Source organism: Anolis carolinensis, unplaced genomic scaffold (assembly GCF_035594765.1).
Source record: "Anolis carolinensis isolate JA03-04 unplaced genomic scaffold, rAnoCar3.1.pri scaffold_8, whole genome shotgun sequence".
Taxonomy (NCBI): domain Eukaryota; kingdom Metazoa; phylum Chordata; class Lepidosauria; order Squamata; family Dactyloidae; genus Anolis; species Anolis carolinensis.
Genome location: NW_026943819.1, coordinates 6,941,997 through 6,953,702, shown reverse-complemented (window position 1 = coordinate 6,953,702; position 11,706 = coordinate 6,941,997). Strand labels below are relative to the sequence as shown.

The 11,706-nt window shown below is 37.6% G+C and overlaps 1 protein-coding gene across 2 annotated transcripts in view; it reads left to right on the top strand.

Annotated features, from left to right (window-relative positions):
- Nucleotides 1-11,706, top strand: part of LOC100559613 (disintegrin and metalloproteinase domain-containing protein 9) — a 46,911-nt gene that overhangs the window by 17,638 nt on the left and 17,567 nt on the right. For both annotated transcript variants that reach the window (XM_003226844.4, XM_062961475.1), the window contains 4 exons: nucleotides 2,985-3,061; nucleotides 6,393-6,576; nucleotides 8,207-8,272; nucleotides 10,719-10,790. In XM_003226844.4, coding sequence (XP_003226892.2) covers nucleotides 2,985-3,061; nucleotides 6,393-6,576; nucleotides 8,207-8,272; nucleotides 10,719-10,790 — 399 coding nt within the window. The remainder of the gene's footprint in view (nucleotides 1-2,984; nucleotides 3,062-6,392; nucleotides 6,577-8,206; nucleotides 8,273-10,718; nucleotides 10,791-11,706) is intronic.

The window sequence follows — 11,706 nt, the reverse complement described above, 5'->3', positions numbered from 1 at the left end:
AAACTAGGCTTATACTCGAGTATCTACAGTAATTCTTTCCCAGTCTAGAACTCAAGGGTAGCTTACAGAAATCAACTAAAATTTTGCACAAGTTAAGCATATAATTCACCTATCAATACAGCAAAATCACCCCAGTGACTCTGGCCATGATAGCCTTCGACAACACACTATTATTATTATTATTATTATTATTATTATTATTATTATTATTATTATTATTATTATTATTTTATTATTATTATGTCACAGCAAACAAGATAGATATGCTGGATTTTGTATCACAAAATCACAAGTCGAACACTTTCCAGGTGTCTGGGACTGTGTGATGTATTTTTGGATGATGCGTGCAGATCCCAGGAGGGTGGCCTTTTGCAGTTGGCAGATCGTAATTTTGTCAATGTCTATTGTTTCCAAATGCCGGCTGAGATCTTTTGGCACGGCACCCAATGTGCCGATCACCACCGGGACCACCTGCACTGGTTTCTGCCAGAGTCTTTGAAGTTCAATCTTGAGGTCCTGATAGCGGCTGAGTTTTTCCTGTTGTTTTTCGTCAATGCGATTGTCACCTGGGATGGCGACATCAATGATCCAAACCTTTTTCTTTTCCACAACTGTGATGTCTGGTGTGTTGTGTTCCAGAACTTTGTCAGTCTGGATTCGGAAGTCCCACAGTATCTTTGCGTGCTCATTTTCCAATACTTTTGCAGGTTTGTGATCCCACCAGTTCTTTACTGCTGGGAGGTGGTACTTGAGGCATAAGTTCCAATGAATCATTTGGGCCACATGGTTGTGCCCCTGTTTGTAGTCTGTCTGTGCGATTTTCTTACAGCAGCTGAGGATGTGATCAATGGTTTCGTCAGCTTCCTTGCACAATCTGCATTTTGGGTCATCAGCTGATTTTTCTATCTTGGCCTGAATTGCCTTTGTCCTGATGGCTTGCTCCTGGGCTGCAAGGATCAGGCCTTCTGTCTCCTTCTTCAGGGTCCCATTCGTGAGCCAGAGCCAGGTCTTCTCCTTATCAGCTTTTCCTTCAATTTTGTCAAGGAACTTTCCATGCAATGTTTTGTTGTGCCGCCTGTCTGCTCTAGTTTGTAGTGTGGTTTTCTTGTACTGAGTTTTTGTCTGCTGTGCTTGAGGAGTTTCTGATTTTTGACTTCAATCAAAGTTGTTATCAACAGAAGTATCAAGGTATTACATATTTACAAAAGTATACATAATAATAATAATATGATAATAATAATCATTTTTGACTTTTTTATCAGAATCAAAAATAAAAAGTCAAAAATTATATTATTATTATTATTATTTTATGACACAGCAAACAAGATAGATGTGCTGGATTTCATATCACAAAATCACAAGTCGAACACTTCCCAAGTGTCTAGGACTGTGATGTATTTTTGGATGATGCGTGCAGATCCCAGCAGGGTGGCCTTTTGCAGCTGGCAGATCGTAATTTTGTCAATGTCTATTGTTTCCAAATGCCGGCTGAGATCTTTTGGCACGGCACCCAGTGTGCCCATCACCACCGGGACCAACTGCACTGGTTTCTGCCAGAGTCTTTGTTGTTGTTGTTGTTGTTGTTGTTGTTGTTGTTGTTGTTGTTGTTGTTGTTATTATTATTATTATTATTATTGTGTGTGCTTTTGCAAACGTTCAATACCTCGATACTTCTGTTGATAACAAAATAGAGAAGCAACAATGCAAGCCTTTTGTCCCAAACTAACAAGATGCACACGTGAAACAAAACAACAAGGTCATGGAAGTTGCGCATCACTATAAAGAAACATTTTGATCTTTCTGGAAGGCTTCTTCCATGAATGATTTTTATTTTTTTGGTCTGGCCTTTGCTTTTTATATGATTTCCAGTTTGGTGACCAAACTTAGCTCTACAATGGGATCCTAAGGGGTTTTTGTGGCTTGAGTCGCATCCATGGAGAAAATTACAAGGGCCTAAAGTCCTCTTAAAACCAATACCTGATGAAGAAACCTGGATTACAAAAATCTTAGAAATTAGAAATATGGATAGGCTTACCTTTCTCATGACTAAGAATAAAGAAATGAAAACAATGTTACATAGCAAAATGATTGGTTGTTTTGACTTCCTGGTATCTTCCAGAGGTCTGTTCCTTTTCTATTTTTCTGTTCTATTCTTGTTCTTTTCTCCCTTTCTTCTTTCTTCCCCTATGTTTTTGTACATAGTTTTGTTTTTACGAATAGTTCTTATCATATCAATATTTTTTTATTCTTTAACATGAGATATTCATTAACTTGTTTCCAGTTGGTTTCCTTTATTTCTCTATCTTGATCATTTTAACCTTTGTTTATATCTCAATCTCTTCTTCGCCTATGCTCTCTCTCTCTCTCTCTCTCTCTCTCTCTCTCTCTCTCTCTCTCTCTCTCTCTCTCTTTCTATATATATATTCTTCTATATACTGCAATTAAGTAACTATAACAATAATAACAAAATTTTAATTAATTTTTCCCAGAATATACACAATTTAGTGTAGGTAATATACATAGTAAAATAGATACTATAACTTGCAGTCTTAAATCTGTTCTACTTAAGGAAAAGCCTATTAAACATCAAATTAGGTTATGATTTTACAAATTAAGCACCAAAATGTCATGTTATACAACAAATTTGACAGAAACAGTAGTTCAATACGCAGTAATGCTATGTAGTAATTACTGTATTTACGAATTTAGCACCAAAATATCACAATGTTTTGAAAACATTGACTACAAAAATGCGTTGGATAATCCAGAACGTTGGATAAGTGGGTGTTGGATAAGTGAGACTCTACTGTATTTTTTAAAAAAACCAATATCTGGAGCCCATTCCTGTGTAATCATTTTTGGGTATGTGCCATATATCATCTTAATTTGGGGATATAGTGTGGGATTGATACCTTGATCTTTTGCAATGGAACTTTTTCTGTCTTTCTCAGTCTTCCTCTCTCCATTGTTTTCCATCCTTATAGGATCATTGCCACTATCAGGGCTACGTAGAAGGAACATCCGACTCCCTGGTGGCTGTCAACATTTGCTTTGGACTCAGGTAAGGGATATGTTTCTTTGGCAGGAAAGGCCACGGACTTTGTAAAGCCGCAACTCCCCAAGACATCATAGCATTGAGCCATGGCAGTTGGTGTCGAATTGCATTAATTCCGTAGTAATAATAATAATAATAATTTATTTGTACCCCGCCCTATCTTCCCATGGGGACTCAGGGCGGCTTCCGATATAGTAACAGGCAAACACTGAATGCCTATTTAAACAATAATAATAATAAAAACTTTATTTTTATACCCCGCCCCATCTCCCCAGAGGGACTCGTAGCGGCTTACATGGGGCCATGCCCGACAACAATACAACAGCAGCAATAAAACAATAAAACAAATATCGAGAATAAAACAAATGTCGCATCAATAAAACATCAACATCAGTAAACAGTCATAAAAGTCGGCATACAGCATAAAATGATTAAAAACGGGAAGGCTAAAAACACGGATCTGTGCCAGAGTGCAGAAAACTTCAACATGGGAGAGGTAGTTTTACAGTTAAAATAGTCAATAAAGTGCTAAATAATCATGGCCAGCATCCTATTGTTAGATGGGCAGATAGATCAGCCCTACAATAGTTAATCCTCGAAGGCTTAACAACAACAACAAAAAAACCATAAAAATTTTAAACAAAAGACAATACTAAACATTGAACAATAAATTAAGATAGTTACATTAAATAATTATCATTAAAAGTAATTTAAAAACCACCCGAGGTAAAGTGTCTTATCAGTTCCCTTTTGCCTTTTCTCAGGCTTCTATTGACGCAGCCTAGAACGGCATTGGCCTTTTCAGCTGCAGCATCCCACTGTTGGCTCGTGTTTGACTAAGATTACTAGAATCCTAGAGTTGGAAGGGACCTTTAATGGTCATCTAGTCTAACCCACTTGATTCTGTCTTCATGCAGAGAAAGCACAATCAAAACACCCCCAACAGATGGCCATCCAGTCCTAATAATATTAATATGAATAATAATAATAGAGATGGAAGAAACTGCATGGGCCATCTAGTCCAACCCCCTTCTGTCTTCATGCAGAAAAAGCACAATCAAAGCACCTCCAACAGATGGCCATCCAGTCCTAATAATAATAATAATAATAATAATAATAATAATAATAATAATAATAATAATAAAGATGGAAGAAACTGCATGGGCCATCTAGTCCAACCCCCTTCTGTCTTCATGCAAAAAAATACAATCAAAGCATCCCCAACAGATGGCCATCCAGTCCTAATAATATGAATATGAATAATAATAATAATAGAGATGGAACAAACTGCATGGGCCATCTAGTCCAACCCCCTTCTGTCTTCATGCAGAAAAAGCACAATCAAAGCATCCCCAACAGATGGCCATCCAGCTTTAATAATAATGATAATAATAATAACAATAATAATGGAACCTCTAAAGACTATCTAGTCCAAGAACCTTCTTCCTTCATGCAGCAAAAGCAAAAGTCAAAGCACCCCTGACAGATGGCCACCCAGCCTCAACAGTATACACTCCAAAATGTTAGTAGTTCAATACACAGTAATGCTATGTAGTAATTACTGTATTTACGAATTTAGCACCAAAATATCATGATATATTGAAAACATTGACTACAAAAATGCGTTGGATAATCCAGAATGTTGGATAAGCGAGTGTTGGATAAGTGAGACTCTACTGTATATAGTATATACATACAACTTGTAAGCCACTCTGAGTCCCCTTCGGGGTGAGAGAGGGTGGGGTATAAATGTAGTAAACAAATAAATAACGTATATACTCAAGTATAAACCGACCCGAATATAAGCCGAGGCACCTAATTTTACCACAAAATAACTGGGAAAACATTGACTCCAGTATAAGCCGAGGGTGGTAAATTTAAGAAATAAAAACAGATACCAATAAAATTACATTAATTGAGGCATCAGTAGGTTAAATGTTTTTGAATATTTACATAAAGCTCAAATTTAAGATAAGACTCTCCAACTCTGATAAAATCATCACATGTAAATGTGCTTATGTATTGTTTTAATAATAATAGAGTAAAATAATACCTGTAGTAGTAGTAGTAGTAATAATAATAATAATAATAATAATAATAATAATAATAATATACATCACACAGTCCTAGACACTTGGGAAGTGTTCGACTTGTGATTTTGTGATATGAAATCCAGCATATCTATCTTGTTTGCTGTGTCATAATAAAATAATAATAATAAATAGAGTAAAATAATAAATGCAGTAATAATAATAATAATAATAAGATTAGAGTGAAATAATAAATGTATTATTATTAATAATAAAAATAGAGTAAAATAAATGTAATAGTAGCAACAATAATAGAGAAAAATAGTAATAATAATAATAATAGAGAAAAATAATAAAAGGACCATATATTCTCGAGTATAAGCTGACCCAAATATAAGCCAACCAGGACCCTCACCCGAGTATAAGCCGAGGGGGGCTTTTTCAGTCTTAAAAAAAGGACTGAAAAACTAGGCTTATACTCGAGTATATACAGTAAATTGTTGTTGGGTTGTTTTTTTTTTTTGCACTACAGATAAGACATGTGCAGTGTGCATAGGAATTTGTTCGTATTTTTTTTTCAAATGATAATTTGGCTTCTCAACAATCTGGGGGACCATGAACCGGCCCTCCATTAAAAAAGTTTGAGGACCCCTGATATATGGTAACTAGCTGTGCCCAGCCACGCGTTGCTGTGGCAAAGTGGTGGTGGTATTGGTTAAAAGTTATTTGTATTTTTTTAATTAATTTTATTGTAACTTATCTTTTTTATTTATTATGTTTTATTAATTTGTTGTATTATTTTTAGTTATTTTGTTATCGTATTTTATTGTATTAATTTTTTTAGTGCTTTTAATTATTTTTATTGTATTATTTGTATTTATTTTATTTTTTATTCTTTTGTTAACACTGGGCTGAGTGGGTTGCTAGGAGACCAAGTGGGCGGAGCTTAGCCTTCTAAGTGGCAGCAATTGGATAAAAACATTTATTGCTCTCCCTCTAAGTAGGACTTTATTTTTATGGATGATGGGTTGTGTTGTCAAATGTCGAGGTTGGGGGGCCTGTAGTTTTGTTGTTTTGTGGGTCGCCGTGATGCCATCACTCTTTTATATATATAGATTAACCAATTGTCTCTGTAGCCTGTGCTTCTTATAAAGAACATTCAGACATTGTCCATGACCCTTTGGATTCACACGCCCTTTCTCTTTTCTTCTTGTGTTCCATGGCTTTGTTTATTATCTTTTATTATCTCCTTTCCTCCCCAAAAACCGGGAATAATGCATTGATGCATTTCACACTGTTGTTGGTAGGGGCATGATACAAATCGGGAACATCACCTTTGGAGTCGAGCCCACTCATACGGGCAAACACGTGGTCTACCCGCTGAGTAGTGTGAAGTCCCCTTTCTTCTCCTGCGGGGTCCACTCCCTGTCCCACGGATGCAAAAGCCCAGCAATGTTTCACTCCGTTGAAGACAGGACTCCACACCTGAGAGTGAGTATGTCCTTAGGGTCTGGACTGGAAATCTCTGCTTTAGCAACTTGGGATTAGGGTTTGACCATAATATTAAATGATGCTTCATTCCTGGGTTGCTGTGAGTTATTCGGGCTGTATGGCCATGTTAATAATAATAATAAAACTTTATTTATACCCCGCTACCATTTCCCTGCGGGGACTCGGGTGGCTTACAATGTTACAAAAGAGCAACACACATACATTAACACAATATGTACAGGTTAAAAAAACAATATGGTAATTTTTTTTTGTGTCAGGAGCAACCGGAGTTGCTTCTGGAATGAGAGAATTGGCTGTCTGCAATGATGTTGCCCAGGGGATGCCTGAATGTTTTGATGTTTTTACCATCCTGGTGGGAGGCTTCTCTCATGTCCCCGCATGGAGCTGGAGCTGATAGAGGGAGCTCAACCGCACTCTCCCTGGGTGGTATTCGAACCTGGCAGTCTTCAGGTCAGCAACCCAACCTTCAAGTCACAAGGCTTTGATCCCCTAGGCCACCGGAGGCTCCACAGTATGGTAATAAAAAATATGGTAATAAAAACAAAAGTTAAAACAAAAGTTAATGCAACAGTAATAGTATCAAACAACCACCAATACAATTTAGTCAAATTCATAGGTGGGGGGACTGTAGCAGCAATATAAATATAGAAATAGAATCATTAGATTAAAATACCCAAATAAGAGGGACCTAGTAGAATTCAGAATAATTATAGTGAGGCTGATCATCCAATGGCTGTCTCTCCAAAAGCCAACCTAAACATCCAAGTTTTCAGTTGTAGCCTATGACTATTGCAAAAGAATTGCTGCTGGTAAATTTACCAGCAGCATTCTCTCCTGACGTTGTGCCTGCTAAATAAAGCTAGCTAAATAAAGCTAATAAAGCTAGGGGCCCCTGGTGGCACAGTGTGTTAAAGCGCTGAGCTGCTGAACTTGCAGACCAAAAGGTCACAGGTTCAAATCCCCTGAGCGGAATGAGCGCCCGCTGTTATACCCAGCTCCTGCCAACCTAGCAGTTTGAAAACATGCCAATGTGAGTAGAACAATAGGTACTGCTCCGGCAGGAAGGTAAGGGCACTCCATGCAGTCATGCCGGCCACATGACCTTGGAGGTGTCTACGGACAAAGCTGGCTCTTCGGCTTAGAAATGGAGATGAGCACCGACCCCCAGAGTTGGTCACGACTGGACTCATCGTCAGGGGAAAACCTTTACCCTTTACCTTTACCTATGGCCATGTTCCAGCATCATTCTCTCCTGACGTTTCACCTGCTAAAAAAAGCTAGCTAAATAAAGAACATAAAGGAAAAGCATGATCCTGGACTATTTTTCATTTTGTTCCCTTCTGTTCTCACTTTGGATTCTTTGTTATGTTTGGTCGGATTTGAAAGTGGTCCAGCCAAAATGTTGATCTTGCACAGAAGAAGGAGATGAACAAGAAAAATAATGCTTGGCTTTGGATAGGAATGTTCTCTCTCCCTTTTGGGTGTGGATCCCAAAAGCAGAATTCAACAAAGAGGAATGTGGATGGCCATGATATCATTCTGTTTTTAACTTATGAATCAGGGAGGAGACGTGTTTGGTTGTAACCTTCCTTCTTGGTTTTTGTTGCAGAACAAAAGGGGCCTCCTTCTGCAGACAAGATATGTGGAGCTCTTCATAGTTGTGGACAAAGAAAGGGTAGGACTTTTCAGATCCATACAACAGCTTTTTCCTATGGAAATACAATCCATATCATATTCAGGTTGTAGTCTATGGAGGACACCAGCCTGATCAGTGCTATTTACAATTGTGAACCAATTTTCTGCCCGTTCATGAAAAGTTTCCAAGAAAGAATCAGCTGGACCCAATGGGCACAAATTTAGTACTGGTTCCTGGCACCTTGGAAAACTGCTCGTTCTCCATATCAGCTAGCCAAGAAGAATTAGTTTGTAGCACAAATACATGTGTTCCCTTGTTATTGTGTGCCTTCAAGTCATTTCTGATGTATGGTGGTCCTAAAGCGAACCTATAATGGGGTTTTTTGGGGCTTATTTATGTATCGTGTCTGAAGTGAATTGAGAATACAGTTATTTTTTAAAATGTTTTTATTAAGTGTTTCTATACATAGAAAGAGTGGGAACTATACATAGAAAGAGTGGGGCCGGGCTGTGGCGCAGCTGTTGAGCAGCTGCCTTAAATCACTCTGACCATGAGGTCACGAGTTCGAGGCCAGCCCGTGGCGGGGTGAGCACCCGTCAATTAAAAATAAAAAATAGCCCCTGCTCGTTGCTGACCTAGCAACCCGAAAGATAGTTGCATCTATCAAGTAGGAGATAAGGTACCACTTATAAAGTGGGGAGGCAAGATTAACTAATTTACGACCTGGAATGAGGAAGTGCCGTCAGTGTGGATGATGAAGCAGCTGCTCCCCCCTGTGGCCAGAATCGAACATCCCCTCAGAAGAAGGTTAACTTGCCTCTGCGTGTGTCTCTCAATCTCTGTTTGATGTGTTTATGGGCATTGAATGTTTGCCCTATGTGTGTTATAATGTGATCCGCCCTGAGTCCCCTTCGGGGTGAGAAGGGCGGAATATAAATACTGTAAATAAATAAATAAACAATGGTGGGTATAGGAAAGACAGAATGAGAAAAAAAGTAGAAAGGGGAAAAAAAAGATTTTTTTAAAGGATATATATATATATATATATATATATATATATATATATAAAAGGGTAATGAAATTTCGGCCTAGGACAAAACAACAAAACTACACATCCCAGAAACATTAAACTTGGCAGCACAACCCCTCATCCACGGCTCTAGGTTGATACAACAAAAACAAAAAAAAATAAAGTCCTAATTAGAGGGAGAGGAATAATTGTTTTTATCCAATTGCTGCCAGTTAAAAGGCTAAGCTCCGCCCACTTGGTTTCCTTGCAACCCACTCAGCCCAGGGGACAGGCAGAGTTAGGCCTCACTTAGGCCTCTTCCACACTGCCTATAAAATACAGATTATCTCATTTTAACTGGATTATATGGCAGTGTAGACTCAAGGCCCTTCCACACAGCTATATAACCCATTTATAATGGACTTAATGTCAGGGGAAAACCTTTACCCTTTACCCTAACTACCACCAATTCCTCAATACTTTATTTCCCATACCACCAGACCTCGCCACAGTAACGCGTGGACGGGCACAGCTAGTATATGTATATAAAGTATTTGCTTTCCAATTCATTCCTTTTGGGCATGTTTCATATCCATCTTATATAGTTCCCGCCTTCTATCTTTTATGTTTATAAGTATCATTATCTTACTGACTTCTCATATTGATTCTATAATTAATGGTGTTCGTTGTTTCTCTAGGAAGTCCTTGACTCTTGATCAGTCTGTTATTTTATGTCCTAATTTTATTCTTTCTGTCAGAATGTCCATTTGCATAATCTCAAGTACTTTAGTTGTCCATTCATATATGTCTGGTATTTCTCTTTGTCTCCATTTTTTGGCTATGATAATTCTAGCGGCTGTGGTTAGATAAAAGAACAATTTTTCTTGATTTTTGTCTAATTTGATGTCTGTGATACTCAAGAGGAAGTATTCTATACAGTTATGATGTATAGAAAAACTACTAACCAAATTAAAAACTGACCAGAAGCTGACAATTTCAAATGCTTCTGGTGTCACTGTAAGAAGATCCTCCATTGTGCATATGGCAAGGCAACCGTGGTTGAAGTTGATCAGTTTTTGATAGATATGAACTACAGACTGGATTGGAAAATGTAGTCCTCCTTCCAGCCAAAATAACCTTGGCAACCCTGGTCTTGTAGGTGACAACCTTGCCAAATAGCCAATATGGTCCATCAGATCTTAACTGGGAGAGTTAAGCAAAAACCCACCTCTAAGGAGGTTTTCCATACTTCCCAAAATGCTGGTTTTGCAATGTTCTGGATTGCATAGAAAGTATCTCCAAATAGTGTAGGAAAGACAATGTGGGGCAGGATATGGCAACATCTCAGAGTTATGGACATGTTGTTTTGACTCTGCTTTGAAATATAAAGCCCTGAGATTAGTGGCAAAATGTGGCATTTATCTTAAAAACAGAAACCTTTTTCTTTCCATCTTTAAAATGTTCCTTCTCTCACAGTACATGCTGTTAGGCCAGAACAAAACTGCCATCAGAGAAGAGATGATGCATTTAGCCAACTACCTGGATGGCGTAAGTGAAAGTATATATGTGTGCCTTTAAGACACATGTTTCACTCATGAGGGGAAATTTATTGAATTACCATATATACTCGAGTATAAGCCGACCCGAATATAAGCTGAAAGGCTTGGGAACTGTCTAGTCCAGGGGTCCCCAAACTTTTTAAGCAGAGGGCCGGTCCACAATCTTTCAGACTGTTGAGGGGCCAAATTATCATTTGAAAAAAATACAAACAAATTCCTATGCATACTGCACATGTCTTATTTGTAGTGCAACAACAACAACAACAACAACGAAAGAACAATACAATATTTAAAAATGAAAACAATTTTAACCAACATAAACCTATTAGGATTTCAATGGAAAGTGTGGGCCTGCTACTGGTCAATGAGATAGTCAAGTTAATTAGGATTGTTGTTGTTGTTGTGTGCCTTCAAGTCATGTCAGACTTTGGCCGAGCCTAAGTCTAAAATTAATTATTTATTTACTGCATTTATTTACTACATTTATATCCCACCCTTCTCACCCCGAAGGGGACTCGGAGCAGCTGTATGTACATACAATATATTATATTATTAGCATAACACAATATTAGCATTATATATTACTATATTGAACTATACCACTATACTATTATATAATATGTAATATATAACATATAATTAATATTATTATATGGTATTACTATTAGTATTATATTGTATAACATAAGATTATTATCAATATTATATGTATATACAATATATTATATTATTAAAACTGATATAAAAATATTATATTATAAAACTGAGGGCAGGGGCCAGGTAAATGACCTTGGAGGGCCGCATCCGGCCCCCGGGCCTTAGTTTGGGGACCCCTGGTCTAGTCTACTCTAGACTGGTTTCTAAGGAAAAATAAGAAAGGAAAAATAAGAAACATCTACCGTATA